The 22960-nt window shown below is 43.5% G+C and overlaps 1 protein-coding gene across 6 annotated transcripts in view; it reads left to right on the top strand.

Annotated features, from left to right (window-relative positions):
* LOC309397768 (connector enhancer of kinase suppressor of ras 2-like) overlaps positions 1-22960 on the top strand; it is a 341564-nt gene that overhangs the window by 223989 nt on the left and 94615 nt on the right. For 5 of the 6 annotated variants that reach the window (XM_081964086.1, XM_081964087.1, XM_081964089.1 and 2 more), the window contains 3 exons: positions 9864-10010; positions 20346-20479; positions 22584-22795. In XM_081964086.1, the coding sequence (XP_081820212.1) occupies positions 9864-10010; positions 20346-20479; positions 22584-22795 (493 nt within the window). The remainder of the gene's footprint in view (positions 1-9863; positions 10011-20345; positions 20480-22583; positions 22796-22960) is intronic. The other variant, XM_081964088.1, reaches the window with a different exon arrangement.

The following is a 22960-nucleotide window of genomic DNA, read 5'->3' on the forward strand; positions in this document are numbered from 1 at the left end:
TCTATCATCTATCTATCTATCTTTCTATTACATTTTGGGACTGCCCACCTCCCTCACATAATATGCTGGTCTTCCATTTGGCCCCATATTCTCTTTTCAGAATTTCAGAAACTATTTTTTTTTAAATATAAAAGGATCAGCAAATACATTTTTTGCCTGGGTTGATTTGGGGTGTGCATTCATAAACTGGTTACATCATCTCCCTCCTTCCCCTTTGTAACTTATCAAGATTAGGAACAAGAAATATGCACTCTTTGGAAACAGCTTTGCAAATCATATATTGTTGTAAGCCTTTTTGCTCTAAAACAAGCGCTTTTTCCCCTCCTAATTGCCCTTTAAAGCCAACTGAGTGACAATCAAAGAAAGGCTTACAGAGAAACACGTGCAGTTTCACAATGAGTGAAAAACAAACTAATGAACAGCATCAGTGTCATTCTAATTATGAAAGAAACTGAGATTTAGAAGCAAATCTCCATTCATTTCCCTTGTGTTCCTCATTCAGCTGAGAATACGAGATGGAGCAGCGAGACTTCCTGCATTTGTGTTTGCATGGACATAATATCCTTGGTGTTGGCCAAGGACGTCTTCGCCCCAGATAAAACGGACAAGTCTCCTACAATCACTCACATTTCAGTAGCCTTCATACTGAGTAATACAAATCACCATCAGGAAGGTGGTTGTTATGCAACTCTACATGACAGAGTACGGCAGACATCTATCCAAGTTGGTGAGACATTTCTCCAAAATGACGTCTCAAGAAGACGAGTTTAATCTTCTTTGTATAGGGGCAATATACTATATCTTTAGATGACATGGTATTCTCGCCTGGTTCCTATTTGGAATCTTCATCTGTCTTGCATCCGTGCGCGCAACAGGGATGTGTATAAATTCTATTTAATTACAGGCTGAATCCAGCAACAGTTAGAAAATACAGCTTTGGTTGAAACGGATTTTCAAAGAAAGCTTGCTTCATACCTGAGCCATTCAATTTAAGGCAGGGGTTCAGCAACTTTAAAGATTCCAAGAGCCATTTGGATCCCTTTCCCACAGAAAAGAAAAGACCGGTGGCCACTGAACCTACCGGGGGTCAAAAAGCTCAATAAATCGCATGCCAGCAGGTGTCGCACATTGGCAGTTGTGACACATATTTTGAGCAATAGGGAGCCGCAGCAAGGGATGAAAGAGCCACATGTGGCTCCAGGTTGCCGATCTCTGATTTAAGGGGATATTGGCCACGCCACAACGAAATCTGTTACCTGATTTACTTTTGACCCAACATCTTTAACATTCAATCAGGAAAACCTCTGATTGGTTATTTAACTGCTTGTTTCTGCAGGTAAAAACAGTTGGTGGAAAAATCAAAGCTTTTCTATTCAAACACCAAATACCAAGTTTGCCCCGATAATCCATTTGAGTACTGAATTTGCTTCTCGGAAAGACTGAATACTTGGGCATTGAAAGAGAGCTTTCACTACCTTTGGTGATAACCAGAGGCTCACTGTCGTTTCCTGGATAAATCAAATTATTTTTTACCATTTTGTTTTTCAAATGAGAACTCCTTGAAGATTTCAACCAGAGAAGATTTTTACACAGGCCAGTGTCCAAATCACCACATCTGAACTTAACTCCAAATGTTTATTCCAATGAATCTGTAGTACACTTACCAATAATAATCAGTCCTAGACATTCAGACATGGTTGTGTATTGATGAGTCAAACAACACATTTCTTCCTCTTCTGATAACACAACATGAATGTTATTAATCACAGCAATATACTGTAATTATGTTCTGTATTAGCTACTGTAGTAGAACCAGTAGGAGTGCAATAGGAATTGAGATTAGCAGCATCTGCTTTATATACAGATTACAGATTAACAGAGTCGGAAGGGACCTTGTAGGTCATCTAATCCAAACCTCCGCCTAAGCACCATTTCTGACAAATGGCAATCCAATCTCTTCTTAAAAGCCTCCAGTGATGAAGCTCCCACAACGTCTGAAGGCAACTTCTGTTGAACAGTGGATTAAAAAATCTGCTGCTACCTAGGATTAAACCCTCAATCTTCTGAGTGGGACACCCGTATCTTCACCACTAGGCCACCACGCAGCTCTAGGAAGCCATAATTTCAGATGAAAAAATAAAATCCCCTGAATTCTTTCTGAATTAATAGAGCACTTTTTCATATTCCAGGTGAACAAAAGGCCATTGTCAGCAGCAAACTTTCAGTTATGGAAATTTGCTTCTTTAAATAGTTACCAACTATTTAGCTTAATAATGGTAACATTGTCAAAGTGATGCAAATAAGCTGTTAGAGGTAACGAGTGATAACAACTGCTGAAAGATCGCCGGTTTGGATTTATTTATATATACTGCATAAACTTTTATTAAAGAATATTTTAAAAGTCGAAGCCATACAGACTTTGAAACAGAAAAGTAAGGAAAGCAAAGTAGTAAGTGAAAAAAGAGGAGAAAGGGGGGAAGGAGAAAATAGGGAAGGGGAGGGAAAGGAAGGAAAGGAAAGGCAGGGAAGGGAAGGGAAAGAAAAGGAAAGGCTTCAAATAAACATTCTCTAAGTTCATGATGTATTTCCTTCTTTTCTTAGTCTACCCTTTCTAATTATCTTCCCCATAAATCACAAGTTCTTTTTTTTTCCAGCCAAAAGTCCATAAAAGATTTTCAATCGCTTCATAAATGTATCTGGAAATTTTGAATTTAGGGACCTGAACATCCTGATTTAACACACACAAAACCCCTCACCCTACTAGAAACCATCTGTATTCTCAGATGCTCCTTTAATAATTCTTAAATCTTTAGTTCGGGCTGGAAATATACGCCTGCTTTTCTTCCTCCTCCTCCTCCTCCTCTGATTCAGTTGCTGGAGGGGCCGGTGGCCAACAGACCATAACAGGAAACTATGTGACTTTTAAGTCCACTATGTGTTGAGGAATCATCTAAGTTCTGTTTTCATGAAGAAGCTTTGTAACATCAAGGTGCTTCCCAGTGGTGAAATTCCAATTTTTTGACTACTGGTTATGTGGGCGTGGTTTGTTGGGCGTGGCAGGGGAAGGATACTGCAAAATCCCCATTCCCTCCCAATCAGCTGGTACTTGGGAGGCAGAGAATAGATGGGGGGCGGGGCCAGCCAGAAGTGGTATTTGCTGGTCTTCCAAACTACTCAAAATTTCCACTACCGGTTCTCCAGAACCTGTCAGAACCTACTGGATTTTCACGCCCCCCCCCCCCGGTGCTACCATGTCTTAACTTTGATGGTGGCTATTGAAATGACTCCTTTAGAAGGCAGCCCTGGTATGCATGGTGTCTCCAATTTTCCATCCTCTGTCAAGAATTCCAGTCCATTATGATGTCATCTTTCTATTTTTTTGCCCCAATACAATACTCAGCAAATCTCATCAATCACATTTTAAGAGCTTTCCATTTCAGTCTACTGACACTTGGGACCGGGTGGCCTCAATTATATATATTTTTAGTTTTTAATGACTCCTTCATTAAGGCTTCCTCTTCGAGCCATTTTTCTTTGGGGGCATTAATTATTTAACATTCTCCGACAAGAAGGAGCTTCGTGAAATTGGCCGAGGCTCTCGGTTTTTCACATTTCTCCCCGGTTTTTCATAAAATGCAGCTGGTTCTCCAGGTTGTGATTAAATGTCAGGAGGATGAGACTTTCATTTTTTTTCTTCCAGGACCCTATCTTAAAGGCAAGAGATGAGAGGGAAATCATTTAGAAATAAAACCCCAAATTCGTTTATAGCCAGAATCATTTTCTAGGTGAAAAAGAAATCGTCTTGGAAATGATTGGGTTTATGCCTGGAGGAAAGAAACAGGACATGCGAGCAAAGTCAGTATTGATAATTGTGTGGGACTTTGTGCTCACTTAAGTCAGAATCCAGTATGATTTTCTCCCCGGTAAAATATATTTCTAAATCCAATTCTAAATGAGGTTAAATCCATCACCAAAGGACTGGATGTAAACTGTGCACTGCAGACCATTCCGTTTCTTGTCAATAATCATTTAGAAAGTGCAAGCTTTGTTTGCATCTGTGTTTTTGTTTCTTTTCCCCTGTTTTAAACTACATCTTTACTTCTCTGGGGACAGGGCTATGCATCTCCTCCTTCCTTGTATCTCTTGGACAGCGCAATTTTTCACCCCCATCTGGTCTTCTTTTCTAAGGATTCCCCCCCAAAAAAAAAAATCTGTCTGACTGGAAGGAAGAATTGCACTTGCTTTATTTTTATTTTTATTTTTAAGATAAAGACACAAGGATTTCCTGCAGCTTTCTTTAACCTTTAAAAAAAAATCTCACTGCACGTACAGCATGGCTGGGCTATTTTTAGCGCCTTCTTCTCTACTTTTGAAGTTCCTAAAATGACCATAGAGATAGAACATAGATTAATGGGGTTGGAAGGGATCTTGGAGGTCTTCCAGTCCAATCCCCTTCTCAAGCAGGACATCCTATACCAGGGATCCCCGAACCCCAGGCCGTGGCCCACTACTGGGCCATGGCCTGTTCTGAACCTGGCTACACGAGCCTCTGGCTGGCATATGTGCTCGACTTGTGCAAGCAGACCAGCTTGCACACACGTGTGCCTGTGCCAGGCCACAACTTGCACGACCAGGTCCCCCCTTTCTCCCACTCCAGACAAATGGCCGTCCAGTCGCTTCTTGAAAACCTCCAGTGCAGGGATGGGTTCCTGACAATGTTACTGCCAGTTTGCTTCACGTGCGCTTTGCACAGAACATTATAAGATGAGTTTAAAAACATGCCAGCAATGGCATGGGCGACCAGGGAATTGATTCAGGGGCGTGGCCAGCCTGCTGTCCCTACCAGTTTGGTGACCCAGCCTCAATTTCCACTACCGGTTCGCCCGAACTTGTGCAAACTGGTAGCAACCCACCTCTGCCCCAGTGAAGACTACCTGGATAATACTGACATGGGGAACCGGTATTAAACAATGTTAGGGTTGTAGGTCACGTGCTAAACCAAGGTTTCTTTTCAATTTGATGGTCACAATGCATGACAATGTTTGCCTTCTTTACATCTCACCTTAAGGCATGATTTTACAAATGACTTCGTTCAGGGGTGTCAAACTCAAGGCCCGAAGGCAGGATCCAGCCTGCAGGGTACTTAGATCTGACCCATGGGGCTAGCCTGGAAAGAGTGAAGGACTGGCCCGCGGTACCTTGCCAGCAAAAAGGGAGCTGGCAGAAGGTTGCAAAAAGGAAGCTGGCCATGCCCTCCTCCCACACACACACCTCCCCCCCAAGGTTCAACCCCAACCCTGATGCAGCCCTCAATGAAATCGAGTTTGACACCCCTAGCTTAGTTCATCCGTCATGATAAATCCAAAGTAAGCAAGCTACCTTCTGACTCAACACCAAGTGTGAATCCACCAGTGTCGTTTAGCTTCTGTAGCAGTTGCTATGCCACGAGATTAAGAGAAAGCTTAGTCATTATTGATTTATTTAAAACTGACAAGAATTAAATAGGAAGCCAGGGATACAACTTCCTTTCCTGAAGTTCTCCAGGGTGATTATTTTCTCAGTATTGGCAATATTGTTATGATCAAGCAATATAACATTCATCTACTAATAATGAGTTCATGATACATGCTCGAATAGTCTAAAATGATCCTAGCCGGCTGTAATTTCTCATGTAATGTAGACGATTTGCATCAGGAGTGTAAATACAGAGAGAGAAAATAGAGATCGGGTAAAAAAATAATCTCAAATTCCAAGAAATTCCATGAAAGGCTAAGAATGCTTGGCTAAGCAGAAAAATGAGGGAGGAAACATAATGGCAGCTTATCTAAATACTAATTAGGGCTGGTCCTGAGTGGTAGTATTCCTGCTGAACCTTGCAAGTAACTACAGGTAGTTACTTGCAACAGTTTATTTAGCGACCGTTCAAGGTTACAACGGCACTGATAAACATGACCTGTTGTGGCCCAGCAGGATCCGGTTGAGCTGCTGATGGACTCGGACAGCGAGGAACCATATGAGTCTGCCCTGGACAATGTGGAGGACCCTGTGCAGGGTTCAGACTCAGATCAGGGACCAGAGAGGCTGGTTGGCCACCAGGAGGCGCCTGAGGCATGAAGCAGTGGGGAGGATCAAAGGCAGTTTGTCCCTGATGCTAGATTGAGAAGGGCTGAGAAACGGAAGCAGCAACTCCGTAGGCAGACTCACAGAAGATGATTAAGCCCAGGTGGTTGTGGATTGGCCCCTCCCAAGAGAGATTATAGGTGAGGCGTTGGGAGGGGACATTTGCAGGAAACAACCGTTCAAATTAGTAGTTAAGAAAATCTATCTGTGTATTCTAGCCGTGTCTGTTTGTTTGGACTATCTGCGTTGCTTCATTTGAATTATCTGGGTTGCTCTATTGAACGTGAGTTGTCTGAGCCCTCAGCCAAAGGATTTGTTATCTCAGTAATTAAACAGTGGCAAACAGCCAAGCCTGTTTTCTGGTTTATTCACAGGCATGAGGGGGAGTCAGAACAATGACCTATGACCAATTCTCACACTTACAACAGTTGTAGCATCCCCACGGTCAGGTGATCAAAATTCAGACAGTAGGCAACTGACTCATATTTATGACGGTTGCAGCATCCCGGGATCACATGATCCCCTTTTGCAACCTTCTGAGAAGCAAAGTCCATGGGGAAGACAGATTCATTTAAGAACCGTGTTATTGATTTGAAAAAGTGCAGTGATTCGCTTGTCAACTGTGGCAAGATAGGCTGTAAAACAGGGGGGGGGGCATTCACTTAACAACGGTCTTGCTTGGCAGCAGAAACTTTGGGCTCAATCATGATCGTCAGTTCGAGGATGACCTGTAAAAGAGAATGATTGTGGAAAGGCTGCGTTTGGCTTGACAGGATCCCAGAGTGGATTTGGAAGTCAGGCTTCCAAGGAAGACCCCCCAACGAAAGAAGACTCCGAGTTCTTGAGTTTCCTCAAAGTTCCACTTTATTAGAGGTGTTCATATTGGCACATCTGGGAAAACCCGAATCGGAAAGCTTCCAGGTTTTCCCCAGACCCAAGTCCCTGCCCAGCACCCACATGTCCATCGCATGGTCCAATCAAAGCACCGTCCCAACTGGAGATGCCTCCCAGTCACACCATCGCAGCTGCAGGGCAAGACGTCCTTGACTCTCTGAGAAAGGAATGTTATTTAGACTATATATCTCCCATACGCCATCTCATCCCCCCTCCCCACTCCCAGTTTCCCACAGCAGAAAAACGTGGCAGGCCTGAAGGCCCAATGCAAACGATGGCTTGGAGGCCGGACGCTAAGAAGCTGTTGTTTCCTTCATCCCGTGTCTTCCCACGCTCAACCACTTGAAGTCTTTAGTGGTTCTTCTAATAAATGCCCCCGTGCAATAGTAAAAGGGGGGGGGAGGCTCTTTTTTGCTTGTTTTATTTATATGTTCCAACTGTTCGCTTAAGGCTCTTTCAAAACATTGTTTAAACCAGGGGTGTCCAAACTTGGGAACTTTAAGACTTGTGGACTTCAACTCCCAGCTGGGGAATTCTGGGAGTTGAAGTCCACAAGTCTTAAAGTTTCCAAGTTTGGACACCCCTGGTTTAAACTGTTGGAAGAAACGTCCTTCTGGGGTTCCATTCCAAGTGGTAGAAAAAGACATTGGAAACACGGAGACTGCTTGGAAAGATGGTTTAATGGTGGACAGGATCACAGGGCTTGAGCTCCTGAACAGAAAAAGGGCCGAGAACCTGAGGGTCCCTGGGTTTTATGCCCTCAGTGGGGCCCAACCCAGAGCTCCCCGTTCCTGTGTAAGAAATGCATTCTGATTGGTTGTCAGACTCCCAGGGGGAGGGGGGGGTTCTTAGCTAACTCTGTAGGCTGTCCTGAGACCCAAGCTTGTATGCCTTGCTGGCTGATGTCATTTTCCCAGGTGCCTTGTGGTGGGTCTCTGCTTGCTAGATGAAGGGGGAGATCTTTGTTATGTAGAATAGACTGACTCGGACCTTAATAGCCCATTGACAAAGGGAGGGGGGCACTGAGTTTCTGCCTCGCTTTTAGAGGAAATATTGTGCCCTTTAATACTTTCTAAAACATTTCATTTTCTAGGAGAGAGGTGGGTTTTAACTTCCAGCAAAACATCGTGTTTTCCAGGGAGGTGGGGTGTTTATTCATTCAAACAAAGGACAGCTTTCCCTAGGACTGTAAACTTAAAAAGTCCTCCATATGAGAAAGTAAAGGGGGGAAAAACACACTTAGAACACCTCTAAGTTTCAAGCCAGAGAAATGCGTCCTTTGCATGGCTTACCGGAGCTTTGTTTGCAAACAGTGTTATTACTTGCAATAACTTAATAAATTCCGTTTCCCTCCCCCCCCCCTCCCCCAAACCCTGTGGACTTTTCCATAGCTGAAATAAATGATGTTTTATCTTTAATTAAACACCTTGAAGAAATTCCACCAATATTATTCTCCGCTATGCAAGCTCCCCTTCGCCAACCTCCCCCTTCCAATTTCTCCCCTACCATCTCCCACCCCCCCAAATTAACAGATCCTATTACAGCAGCCGGGATTCATTTAGTAATTATTCTGAAGCTGCTCTTTAGAAAGCCTCCAGTGAAGAAATAGAGTGATCCTTCAGTAGAAAAGATAATTAAAAGCAATAATTCAGTTTGTTAGAGGATATAAAAATTAGAACCGTACATCACTGTCTCTGTTTTTTTTAAAAAGTAATGGTAGTGCAACATATTGTTTATCGCACTATCTCCCTGTTTAAAAATTAAAATAAGCAAACGTTACCTTTTTCTCTTAAAGACAAAGAAATAAAGTGCTACACAACTCTTGCCGAGAGTGATCTACGAGATCTATATTACAGTTGTGTAAAAGTATTTAAAAGAAGTTGGGCCTCCTTTTTTCGCTTCCTCCAGGCTTCTTATTTCAAATCTAAAATAAAACTGTGGCTGCTTTAAGGATTTGCTTGACCGACATTAACGCAAGTGTTAAAACAGCCAGGCTGGCTAAAAGGAGGAGCTGCTTTAATAGGGGGATTCCCATCATGGCTTACCTGCATAACACATGAGCACACATCCTGCACTCCTACAAATGACCACCAAGTGGCAGCAAAGACATACACAGAACTCTAATCCTGTACTCCCATCTGGTGGCCATCTGGATATTTGCAATCAATCCAATCTGTCAATTCTGCAACAATCACTTTGTAATGCAGGGGTGTCAAACTCAAGGCTAGCGGGCCGTATTCAGCCTGCTGGGTGCTTAGATCTGACTCACGGGGCCACCTTGGAAACACTGAAGGACCAGCCCATAGTGCCTCTGCCAGTGAAAATGGAGTTCAGTAGGGCCGCGAAGAGCTCTCCCGAGCTCTGTTTTCGGCTGCAACGGCCTCCTGCAAACCTTTGCCAGCAAAAAATGGAGCTCAGGAGAACATGCACAGCCCTCCCGAGCCAGCAAAAAGTGGAGCTGAGGAGACCATTCAGAGCCCTCCCGAGCTCTGTTTTTTCTGGCAGACCAATCGACCACCACAGGCACCCCCAACATGAGTGACGTCAAGTTGGCTTTTCTGAAATGACCATCATATCATCAGTATTTCTTATAAGTATTATATTAACATGTGTCGGTGCTAAGGAGTCTACTCCCCCTCCCCACCTGAAAGGAACTCTGTTCCAACTACCACTTACCTTATATGGGCGTGGCCAGCGCGTGACTCATCCGGCCTGCAGGCTGGCCTGATCACATGGTTTCATAGCGAAGCATGGGTAACAAGCTAGTATTAACATAAAAGCAGCCTTGATTACAGGAAGCTAATAAATGACCTTTCAAAAAATTCAATGACGGGATTCTCTCTCTTCAGGTTGGCTGGCAGCTGAAGAATTTGGTCAATGCGTTGCGTGAAGACCCAAACGGCGTGATCCTAACGTTGAAGAAGCGACCTCAGAATACTCTCGTTTCCGCTCCGGCACTTCTCAAGAATGTCAGGTGGAAACCCCTCGCTCTCCAGGTAAGATGACCTTGGACGGTGCCTTTGTTTAGTGAACTGAAAAATGCATCACCGACTCTTGTTTTCCGCCATCAGCAATCCTCGTTAACAAGAAGCAACGATGGGAGAGTTAGGATGATTTAGATCAGACTGGGGTTAACGGTAGGGGGGAGGATTTACTGCGAAGTTGTTCTATTGTTTTCTTTGAATCTCTTTGCGATTTGTATTAGTTTTATATTTTTGATATGGTCAAATGACTAAATCTATTATCTATGGTGCTTCTCATTCATCCAGGTCCAGGTGCTTATTCAAAAGGCCCAGCGGCCTTTATTTTTCTTTGAAGATGTTTCACTTCTCTTCCAAGAAGCTTCTTCAGCTTAGAGTAGAATAGAGCAGAGTACAATACAATAAATGTAATTCAATGCAATGAAACACAACACAAAGGTACTTTTTCAAAAGGCAACTAGACTTTGTTTAGCTTCTCATCCAAGAAACTTCACTGGAATAGAGAGCAGAGTACAATAGGATAAATGCAATGCAATACAATACAATGCAATGCAATGTAATACAATACAATGCAATGCAACGTAATACAATAGAATACAATGCAACACAACACTACACATTGAGTCATCCCAAAGGTGCTTTTTCAAAAGGCAATTGGACTTTCTTGTTGTTTTTTGCTTTGAAGATGTTTTGCTTCTCATCCAAGAAGTTTCTTCAGTTCTGGGGGGAGGGTCAATAAGGGGTCTATAGAACTGAAGAAGCTTCTTCGATGAGAAGCAAAACATCTTCAGGGAAAAACAAAGAAAGCCCACTTGCCTTTTGAAAAAGCATCTTTGGGACAACCATGACCTGGATGACTGAGAATCTCCATAGACAAAGATAGAGCTAGTACTCTGATTTGTGCTTCATCATTCCTAAGCTACTTCACTGTGCTAACAGCCAGAAAGTTTCCAAGATATTCACAGGTACCCAGTAAATATGCTTGGCAAGATTTTTGTTTCTTTAAAGTTTAGGTGCATCGTAATGTAGCTTCCACATTTCCACAACTTCAGTTCAGATTGGATCAGCTTAACAGAGTTGGAAGGGACCTTGTAGGTCATCTAGTCCAACCCCCGCTCAAGCAGGAGACCCTACGCCATTTCTGACAAATGGCAATCCAATCTCTTCTTGAAAGCTTTCAGGGATGAAGAAAGCTTTTCATGCCTAAGTGTAGGTCTTTACTTTTCTCTACATTTGAGGTATCTAACACCAAGCATGTTGTTGCTGTTCACACAGTACATTTGACAAGGTAAAGATCTAGCAGAAGTATCCATACAGCATTGACATTGCTGAGCATTAACTTTAGTTAGGGTATAAACGCAGCCTCTTTAGTTCGCTTATGGTTCAGTGTCTAAAGCTTTGGGCTAACCACCACTCTTTCGTGATAATTAGCATAGTTGTAAGGCTCATAAATGAACAAATTAGCCCTCCCCTAGGTGGCAGCACCTCAACGTCATCCGGTTTAGGAACCCCTGTGTTACGAGGTACCTTGGAAGCAGAGGTGGGTTTCAATTTTTTTTAGAACCTCTTCTGTAGGTGTGGCCTGCTTTGTGGGAGTGGCTTGCTGGCCATGTGACCGGGTGGGAGTGGCTTGCCGGCCGTGTGACTGGGTGGGTGTGGCCAACTTGTAAAATGTGGTGAAACTCACTTAACAACGCTCTTGCTTAGCAGCCAAAATTTTGGCTCAGAAACTCTGGCATTTGAACCACACAAGTCTTAAAGCTGTCAAGTTACAAGACCCTTGCATCCCTAACCCTTTAGAAAAAAAAAACCCAGGGATGTTCAAACTTGACAGCTTTAAGACTTGTGGACTTCAACTCCCAGAATTCCTCCTCCAGTCATGTTGGCTCAGGAACTCTGGCATTGAAGTGTGCAAGTCTTAAAGCTGTCAAATTACAAGACCCTTGCATCCCTAATCCTTTAGAGAGAGAAAAAACCAGGGGTGTTCAAACTTGACAGCTTTAAGACTTGTGGACTTCAACTCCCAGAATTCCTCCTCTCGCTCTTCATCTTGATGATGTGCAGATGGGCTGGGGGAGGGAGCTGGAACCGGTTCTAAACGGCACTGTAGATTTGTGGAACCTCTTCTATAGAAGAAGTTAGAACTGGCAGGAACCCACCCCTGCGTGGAAGGGATTATTAATGCCCTCCTACATTTTGCTCCAAAGCTATGTTCCTTTGGGTGCAGATGGGCATAGGTCTTGAGCAGAGGTGGCATTCAGCAGGTTCTGACCAGTTCTAGAGAACCAGTAGCGGAAATTTTGAGTAGTTTGGAGAACCGGTAAATACCACCTCTCACTGGCCCCATCTACTCTCTGCCTCCCAAGTCCCAGTTGATCGGGAGAAAATGGGGACTTTGCAGTATCCTTCCCCTGGAGTGGGGAGGGAATGGAGATTTTGCAGTATCCTTCCCCTGCAGTGGGGAGGGAACAAGGATTTTGCAGTATCCTTCCCCTGGAGTGGGGAGGGAATGGAGATTTTGCAGTATCTTTCCCCTGGATTGGAGGGGGAATGGAGATTTCGCAGTATCCTTCCCCTGGAGTGGGGAGGGAATGGAGATTTTGCAGTATCCTTCCCCTGGAGTGGGGAGGGAATGGGGATTTTGCAGTATCCTTTCCCTATAGTGGGGAGGGAATGGAGATTTTGCAGTATCCTTCCCCTGGAGTGGAGAGGGAATGGGGACTTTGCAGTATCCTTCCCCTGGAGTGGGGAGGGAATGGAGATTTCGCAGTATCCTTCCCCTGGAGTGGGGAGGGAATGGAGATTTTGCAGTATCCTTCCCCTGGAGTGGGGAGGGAATGGGGATTTTGCAGTATCCTTCCCCTGCTATGCCCATCAAGCCACAGCCACCAAGCCACGCCACGCCCACCAACCACGCCCATAGACCCAGTAGTAAAAAAAAGTGAATCCCATCACTGGCCTTGAGCCCCAAATGGCTGCAATGAGATTTTAAGGTGGAAGAGTCTTCCTCCCACACTTAACAGCTGGTTCTACCAGCTCTGGCAATGACCTAGAAATTGAGCGCAATAGGTTTTCTGTTAATCGCCCCATGGAGAGAAGAAGGCATAAATCTAATGACGTTCTTTTCATATCTTTTTTTTTATTACTGGGATTCCAAATGGAGGAAGAATACAATTACAAGCCCTGCATTTTCTCCCAGCTGCCCTTAGCCAATTGCAGCTCATTCAAGTCTCTCTCTTTCTCTCTCTTACAAAATCAATACTATCAAACCATATTATTCTTCTTTTCCATCATATCACAGCGGCTTCTCCCTCCCCTTTCTTTCCAGCCATTCTTTTCCGGGAGAAAATTTTAAATCCCTCTTGGATTTCCCAGCCTGCTTTATTTTTCAGGTTTGGAGGCCAAAAGATTATGAGTTTAAAGGCGAATATTATTTATCTGTCAGTATAAAAAAAAAAACAATCAAAGCTGCCACGCATTGCAGGTGACTATTGTGGCTGTTAGGTTGCTACTGCATTCAGAAGGATTTGGAAAAGGAAAACTCTCTGTGATTTGATAAAGACAGAATTGTAACTTGAGACTTTGAGCTTCTCCCCCCACCGCATGGAATGTAATAAGAACATTAAATACAGCCCTCTGATCCCACCTATGTGTCTTTTGTTACTCAACCGTGACTTTAGAGAAAGATCACCTAATATTTGCCACCCTTTGCACAATGCTATAAATGACACTGTGCGTACAGTACACGTTTCCAAGACTCAACATTGCCTCCAGAACAGACTGACATAGTTAGAAAGGACCTTTGTAGATCATCTAGTCCAACTCCCCACCCAAGCAGACTCTACACCATTTCTGCCAGATAGCAGTCCAGTCTCTTCTTGAAAGCTTCCAGGGATGAAGCTCCCACAACTTCTGAATTTCTAAACCATATTTCATACATCAAATGCCCTGGGCGTATTTGGGAAAGCCACGAAATAGCCAGTACATCAGACCAAAGTAGCCACAACCACTTTTAAATAGTTACGTTGGCTATTTAACACATGTTATTGTCTTCTACCTAAGTTACAAGTGTCTTTCCAGACTGCTTGCCATCTCCAGGGAATGACCAGATAAGGCTTTGTGCATCTTAGAGAGGTCATTTATGAACCCTTATGGTGTGCAACGATTCCAAACTGGGTCCCCACTAAACTCCTCCCTCCAGCTTAGCTGGCAGTTTCCCAACACATTCCAGATAATCTGTTCTGACTGAGGCTTCCCATGAGCATGAAGCAAATTCCTTGTCCCAACAAAACCCCCTTTTATTAATTTACTGTGAATTCTGCTTATTCACATCCAGCAAAGTCTTTCAAGGGAGGATTTTCAGTCACAGACCTTCTCTGGCTTGGAGAGCTGCCAGGTTGATATCTGCAGAACTTGGCAAGGAGTCTCAGAGAGTTACAAACCAATTAAGCGAACTAATTGTCTCCTGCAAACTCCACTCCTCCTTCACTCCTCTTTTATTTCCTCTGGGAGGGGCCATTCATCATCCACCTGTGGCCTTAGTCCCAAGTCAACCCTTCTTCTTTAGTTGTTCCCTTCATCTAGCAACTCTGCTCATGCGCACATCGGGAACAGGCTTCAGCTGTTCTTCTGCCCCACTGATCTCCAACTCCGAAGGCAGCTGAAAACTGTCAGATGGCCCTGGCCCCATCTCTGCCTCCAACACAGAGTCTTCATCAGAGCTTTCTCTAGACTCCAGGACTGGCCCATGTGCCTTCCCAACCTCCTCACTGTCTGAATCTGCTGCCAGCTTTGCGAGCTGTTGGCGGGCCACAACACAATCAAATGATTGGGCGGGTTTGAGGTTGCCATTTTTGGTACATCTCTGCTTAAAACAAAACTGAGAAGTGACCTCCTGTTCTGCGATCAAGTATTCTGGGAAGAATGTTCAACCTTCCATTGCCAACCGACCCACTCCAAGCTATTTTTGTAGTGAGTCTACGATAGAGCACTCTCTCTGCCAAATGACTGATTGTGATGACAACAGAACAGTGATCGCTGGGTGAGTGGGGGAGAATATATTTAGATTTCTCAGAGTGAGAAATATTTTCTCCTTGCATGAACTGGCTTGTCACTCATCATCAGTTCTTGCCTTTCGAGAACGCACCTGACTGGGCATGTGGTGGAATTGATTTAAGGATTGCTTGAGCAGTTGCCACTGAATAAACATGGTTTATATACTCGTAAATAGAAGGATGTAAAACTCTTTGCCTTATGTGTGTGTTTTTGGGGAGTTAGGATTTGATGCAGTTCCCCATTTGTATCCCACATGATAGCAACCCAAGAGGAGAGGGCCTATGGAGAGTTTTAGGTCAAAGAGAACTTCCCCTGTTCTGACCCAGGCTTCCTTAGAAAGCAAGAAGCAAAGTCTTAGTCACTGCAAAACCTTTTTTTATTTACACAACTGTGAATTCCTTTCATTCACAGTCAGCTTAGTAAACAGTCTTTCAGAGGAATGTTTATCCACACACACCTTATGTCCAGAACAAACACAACCCCCCTAAACACATCCTGGACCTGACCAACCACTGCCTAACCAACACATACTTCATCCATAATGGAGAAAGATACAAACAGATAGAAGGAGCACCCATGGGATCACCCCTCTCACCTGTCATTGCAAACTTATACATGGAACATTTTGAAACCAATGCCTTAGATAAATCTGAACTCAAACTCTGGCTTAGATATGTTGATGACACTTTCGTGATTTGGCCACACGGGAAAGAAAAACTGGACAACTTCCTCACACATCTCAACAGCCTACACCCCAAAATACAATTCACCATGGAAATAGAAGCAAACAACCAACTTCCCTTTCTGGATGTCCTAATCTACAAAAAACCCAATGGCTCCCTAGGACACACCATCTACCAGAAAAAAACACACACCAACCGCTACTTAAATGCCCAATCCCATCACCACCCTGCACAGATCAACTCTGTAGCCAAGACCCTCATCTCCAGAACCAAACGCTAGCCGACAAAGACCACCTGAAAACTGAATTACACAAACTCACAAATGTATTAATCTCCAACAGATTCCAAAGAAAAGCAATCACCAACCTAATCCAAAAGGAGACTCCCCCAAAAAACCAAAACACAGAACAGGACAATGGCATCGCCCTCCTCCCTTACATCAAAGGCACCACAGATAAAATCAGCAAAATTCTCCACAAGCATAATATCAAGACAGCCTTCAACACTGACCAAAAAATAGCCAACATCTTAAGAAACCCCAAAGACAAAATCCAGCCAGAAAACCAAGGAGTCTACGAAATACCATGCAAAATCTGCCCTGCAACATATATAGGACAAACAAACAGGAGAATAAATGCACACATCACAGAACACAAGAAAAAAAGAAAAAAACATCCTCCCTTTTCCAGCACCTTAAAGCTACAGGACATGAAATCAATTTTGAAGGAACCAGGTTAATCTCCAAAACAGAACACTTCAACAAGAGAATAATTATGGAAGCCATCGAAATAGAGAAACACCCCCACAACATGAATAAATGTGACGATACCTCCTGCCTACCAAACATCTGGAAACCAGCCCTAGTCAACAAACGAACCCCAAGCACCACCCAGGCCGTTACAATACAAAACAACAATGCACACACAGCCAGCACCAATCAGCACCAATCTACCAAACATGATACAACCATACAACCAATCATTCCACCTACTGAAACAAAGCCAGCACTCCATCCCCTCCCACCAAGATTTACAGAAAGACGGCAGCTCCGGTCACACTTTAAGCCAAAGACAACAGCCTGAAGACAGTTTTTGCGCCTAAGGCAAGGATAGCACCTGATACCTTAGAATTCCTTTGACCTCTCCCTTTGCAAGATATGGATAAAAGTACCCCCATGGAATCCATGAATCAAAGAGATACCTAATAATAAAAATGAAATTGAACAAACATCTCAAAAGTATGCTTATAATCAGTTTTATTCCGCATTTGCGGTCGAAAGGGATGTTAGAGACCCTAATAAACCCTAGTGGCTTCTAGTGAAGAAAAACACCAGGGGAGAAAAGCTATTTTCCAAATCACCCAAAGTCCAGACAAGGAATAATGGATGGAAACTGAACAAGGAAGGAGAGATTCAACCTGGAAATAAGGAGAACAGTGAGAGCCATCAACCAATGGAACAGCTTCCCTTCAGAAGTTGTGAGAGCTTCATCATTAGAGGAATGATGAAGCTCTCACAAGAAGAGACTGGACTCACAAGAAGAGACTGGACTGCCATCTGTCGGAAATGGTGTAGGGTCTCCTGCTTGAGTGGGGGGGGTTGGACTAGATGACTTACAAGGTCCCTTCCGACCCTGTTAATCTGTTTAAACCCCTTTAGTCCAGTTTCTCATCCTTAACAACTTTAAGGCCCGTGGACTTCAACTCCCAGAATTCTCTAGCCAGCATGCGGAATGCTGGGTTTTGAAGTCCACAGGCTCTTAAAGTTGCCAAGATTGAGAAAGTTTGACTCTCCTTGGCATTGCAAAACTCTGTGATGCAATGACACCATTCCAGCATCTCTGACAGATTTAGCCTTTCTGGCATCTATGTTAAATAAATCTCTTTCCTTGTCATTCCCATCCTTTGCTTCTCGCGTTGACCTTTTCAATATCTCCACTCTATCTTCTCAATGGCCATTTTCATTTGTAGCTAGTGATGTTTTAATTATGAGCCACACAGCCCTACATGGCGGGTGGGGGCTGGGCTGGAGACTTAGTAAAGCCATCTTGATAAAAGTTTATCTCTCCTGTATCTCTCCCAGCATTTCCCACTGGTTCTTTGGCTGGTCTTAATGCACCCATAAGAGCAAAGACTAAGTGGCTAAGACACTGAGCTTGTCGATTAGAAAGATCTGCAGCTTAGCAGTTCAAATCCCTAGCGCCCCGTAACGGAGTGAGCTCCCGTTACTTGAACCAGCTTCTGGTAACCTAGCAGTTCAAAAGCGCATTAAAAATGCAAGTAGGAAAATAGGAGCCACCTTTGATGGGAAGATAACAGTGTTCTGTGCGCCTTTGGCGTTTAGTCATGCCGGCCACATGACCACGGAGACGTCTTCAGATAGCGCTGGCTCTTTGGCTTTGAAACGGAGATGAGTACCACCCCCTAGAGTTGGGAACGACTAGCAAATATGTGCGAGGGGAACCTTTACCTTGCCTTTAAGAGCAAAGAGTCATTACCCTCTGACAGCAAAGTTGTTTTTGTTGACTGATGTCATCCAATTTTAATTAGAAAAAAATAATAACCTTTATCTTAAGGTTGCAGCCTTCACCTTTGGAGGGACCAGCCAATGAGAAGTGAGAGTGAGCTGATTTCATGCCACAGGACCAAAATAGATTCTTGACTAAATCTCTTTTCATAGAATTTTAGTAGTGCTTTGGTTCCAAAATAAGTTCTGAGGGCTTTCCCCCCCTCCCCATACTCTCATCACCTTACTGCTATTGCTGAGCAGACTTCAGACAGAAATACTCCTAAAGAATTATTCCACAGTGTTTATGAATATTTATGGAAAGGGCTATTTCATGGACAATTAGTGCCTAACTTTGATTTTGGGTAAGCAGAAAAGCAACGCTTTTCCAAATCCAAAACTTATGCTTGAATATGTGGTGTGGCAGGAATAAATTTCCAAATTAAGCCCTGTTGGCTACAGATATATTTATAAAGGCATAGTCATTAGTTTCTTGAAATGCTCACTATTAAAACCTATGCACACATCCCTAAAATTAAAGGCGGTTACTTTGGCCCCCTTTTAACTCTGTTTCGTGAAAGGGGACGAGAAGGGCAAAATATTAGAGAACAGAGAACAGTCACAAAATATCCAGTAAAATAACAGAATAACAAAGCTGGAAGGGACCCTAGAGATCTTTTAATCCAACTCTCTGCTCAGGCAGGAAACAGTGCACCTTAAAAAATTATTCCGTTTCATTGTACACATGTTTGTACGTTGTACCAGAGGTGAGTTGCTCCTGGTTTGGCCCGGATCGGGCGAAATGGTAGTGGCGGGGCAGGAGGCTCCGCCCACCCACCCTGATGCTTCTGCGCATGCATCGCAAGTGCATGAGTGTGCACAAATGAACTGGTAGTAAAAAAAATAGAAACCCATCACTGCATTGTACACATGTGACAATAAAGGTTTGATTTGATTTGAGTACAATGTTGGAGCATTCACAACTTCTGGAGGCAAGTTGTTCCACTGATTAATTATTTTAACTATCAGGAAATTTCTCCTCAGTTCTAAGTTGCTTCTCTCCTTGATTAGTTTCCACCATTGCTTCTTGTCCTGCCTTCAGGTGCTTTGGAGAATAGCTTGACTCCCTCTTCTTTGGGGCAACCCCTGAGATATTGGAACACTGCTATCATGTCTCCCTTAGTCCTTCTTTTCATTAAACTAGACATGCCCAGTTCCTGCAACCGTTCTTTGTATGTTTTAGCCTCCAGTCCCCTAATCATTTTTATTGTTCTTCTCTGCACTCTTTCTAGAGTCTCCACATCTTTTTTACATTGTGGCGACCAAAGCTAAATGCATTATTCCACGTGTGGTCTTACCCAGAAGTGAGTTTCTCCTGCCCATTTCTGCTATTAATTATATTTCAAAGAAAAAAAAAAGATGGTGGAATTATGAAACTGAAAACTTAGAAAAAAAGTTAGAAATGTTTCACAGATTAATTTGTAAGAAACTTTAATAGTAATTCTTATGAAGGGCGATTGCAATACGTTCAAGCCACATCCTCTTCCCAAAGTGTCCCTGCTTTTAATATCTTAAAGAAAGAGCTGTTTGAGTTCGTTCAAAAGTCCCTTTCAAAATTAACGCACGGTGTTTATGCATCTCTGCCTAAGCTTCAATGTGACCAATCCCCTTTAGGCACCGAGTTCCAATTTCCGATTATTGTATGAAGTAGAGATGATTTCTACTAATGGTCCATCTTCTTGAGTCACAGTGTGTTAGAGCCACAAGCCAACTCCTGCTTCCCATGATTAAAGTCTCTGCGCATAGATGTGTATGGGTGCTCATGTTGCATAAATAATTATTCTCCGGAGGAAAAAATAATAATTTGCTTCTATTACAGCGGTCTCTTCTAAATAACTAAGGGCTTCCAGTTAATAAATAGTCAAATGGAATATTTCTTGGAGAGACCTTTTTTTTCTATTATCTATCCAGAAGGTGAGAGTTTTTCTCATGCCAACTTTGGGACAATGCGTTAAGTTTGTTGCAGTGAAATAATGTGGGAGATGCTACAGACAGGTAGTTTATGTAGTTTTCTCTTTTTCTCTCTTTCTGCTCCCACCCCCTTTTCAGCCTGTGATTCCAACAAGCCCAACGAGCAGTTTCACCACGCCAAACAGCACAATGGGTATGAACTCCAAAATGGACAACTCGACGCTGCAAGACGTATTCATCTTCTCCCCCGTGTCAGGACTTTATGGCGCCAGGTATGCTTGCCTAGGGCTGGTGATGACCCTGGATGTTTAGAAGAAGAGCAGTAGCACTTAGACTTATATACCTGTTCTGACCCAGCTCCCCAAACACAACAAACCCTCTGAAGTAAACTCAGAGTTTCCTTTAATTAGGAGTGCCCGTAAAAAGTTTCTCTCTCAACGCAGGCTAACAAGTCCGCCCAGCCGGGAGATGAATAGTTGTCTGTCACATCTATTCATCTCCGCTCCCTGCCTTTTATCCCCAGAACTAGGATGGGGCCTCGCTAGAAGCGATGGCTCTTTCTTCCCAAGGACTGGCTTATAGATTTCCACTGCTCTCCTCTCCTCTGCCTTCTGCGCATCTGCACGTCAGGCATTGGACACAGCTGTTCCTCCTCTTCCTCATCAGCCACTCCAGACCTGGGGGCTGTTGACTCTCCATCTGAGGGCTGACGGACAGGACCACCTCTGTCTCTGTCTCTGACAGCTCCACTCCCTCTTCTCCTTCGGAGCTCTCAGGTTGCCTTGATGCTGTCCCTGACTCCCACACCTCATCGGCGTCCTCTGATTCGGCTGCTGGAGGGACCAGCGGCCAATGGGCCACAACAATACCGCTTCACAATGCTTTACACCCTCGCTCAGCAGTTTACAGAGTCTGCATATTGCCCCCAACAACCTTAGTTCCTTGAAGATGTGTGGACTTCAACTCCCAGTATTCTCCAGCACTCCCCAGTCAACATTCTGGAAATTGAAGTCCATCTGTCGTCAAGTGACCAAGTGTGAGAGACAGTAGTCTAGACGAACTGTTTAATCCAGGGTTGCTTTTTAAACTCAAATTGTTGCATTATTCTGGACCAAGTTTTTCCTTCCTTTACTCACAGCTAACTTCATTAGTAATCTGGGTTCCTCCGAAGTGTTACTCTTAGCAAAAGACAGTGCGTGTGAATTTTTGACCTGTGTGGATTTTAAAGGTGTTTTTTTTCCTTTTGTTCCATTTTCAGTATTGTTTTAATGATTGAATCCCACTTTGATATCTATTGATTCAGGAAGCGTTTTAAAATTATAGCAGCAGTAGGTTTCACTTTAACCTGATGCTGCCATGCGTTTTCCATCTAGAATTTTTAGAGGCTGCTTTGAAGTTGTTTTGTAGCATTTTTACGAGGAGGTTTTTTTTTTTTTACAACTGATTGTGAATGTCGTGCTGGTTTTAACAGGATATAAGTTGTTTGTAATTAATCCTGCTCTGGAATTGTTTGCAGTAATAAAGTGGGAGGACAATTTGACCAACAAATTAAATGTAATTAATAGTAGTAAGACTATACTCCCTTAAACATGGTCAATTCATGACAACCTCTGGCTGAGCTGAAGCTGCTGGGGAAAGCTCTCTCTGAACGGATTTTTTTTCCATTTTCCAATTTTGCGCAAAATCAACTAAGTGTTGGAAATGCCATCAGACACCGGGATCCTATTATCATATGTGGTGGACATGTGTAGAAGCATGAAAATATTGGGCAAAAATGTGTATGTGGTTGGAGAAGTTAACCCAGCAACTGTCAGCGTTCCAAATATCATGCAGAATTAAATCAGGGTCCAAGGCAGAGCTATCCTTAAAGTTCCAATTTAATAAGACAGACATGTTGGCACATCTGTGGAATCCCAAATCTAAAAGCTTCCTGGGATTCCACCCAGTTGAAAGTTCGTGATCTTATCCCCATGCCCATAAATCCATCACATGGTCCAACCTTCTTCGGCCACGCTGGCATCTCCACCCAGCCGGTTCCGGTCAGGTGCAGAGGTGCGGAGACAAAAGATGACCTTGGGCTTCTAGAAAGGAATGACAACAACACATTCCACAACTCTACTCCTTCCTATTCCCCCTCCCAATTACTACACTAATGAAACAGCATAGGAAAATAAAAGAGAGTGTGGCAGGCCAAAGATCCCAAAAGGGATATGACTGCAGGCCTGACAGCAACATTTTGATTTAAAACCAAAGTTGCTTTTGTTGCGTATTTTACCAGAGAAATATAGCAAAGAGAATGTATATTTGATTATTCGTATAATAACAGCAGCTAGAATTCTACTTGCCATTCTTGCCCTTTCTCTCGTTTCTTCTCAGGGATGACATTGGCCTTGTGTCATGTGATGAAATCAGCAAATACGGGATTGGGAAGTCTGCCATGAAAGGTTCTGAATCTCCAAGCTACTTCCTGGAACAAGAAAGTGGAAAGTATTACACGTTAATTGAAGGCGAGGATCATCCCATGAGTTCTGAATACGAAAGAGGTAGAGTGACAGGGGTGCGGAGAAGAGAAAAGACACCCACGCATGGTATGCTTGCTGGATCTGGCCTTTCTGAATCTTTCTTTCTGTGGCATCTTTTTTTTTTTTTTTCAATCTGGACGTGTTTAGGGAGGCTGGCTCTGCAACTCTTCCAGCCACCATAACTATTGATGTGGTTAGCTGGGAATTCTTGGAGATTTCCCAGTATGTCTG

The sequence above is a fragment of the Natrix helvetica genome (genome assembly GCF_964273705.1).
Source record: "Natrix helvetica genome assembly, chromosome: 11".
NCBI lineage: Eukaryota > Metazoa > Chordata > Lepidosauria > Squamata > Natricidae > Natrix > Natrix helvetica.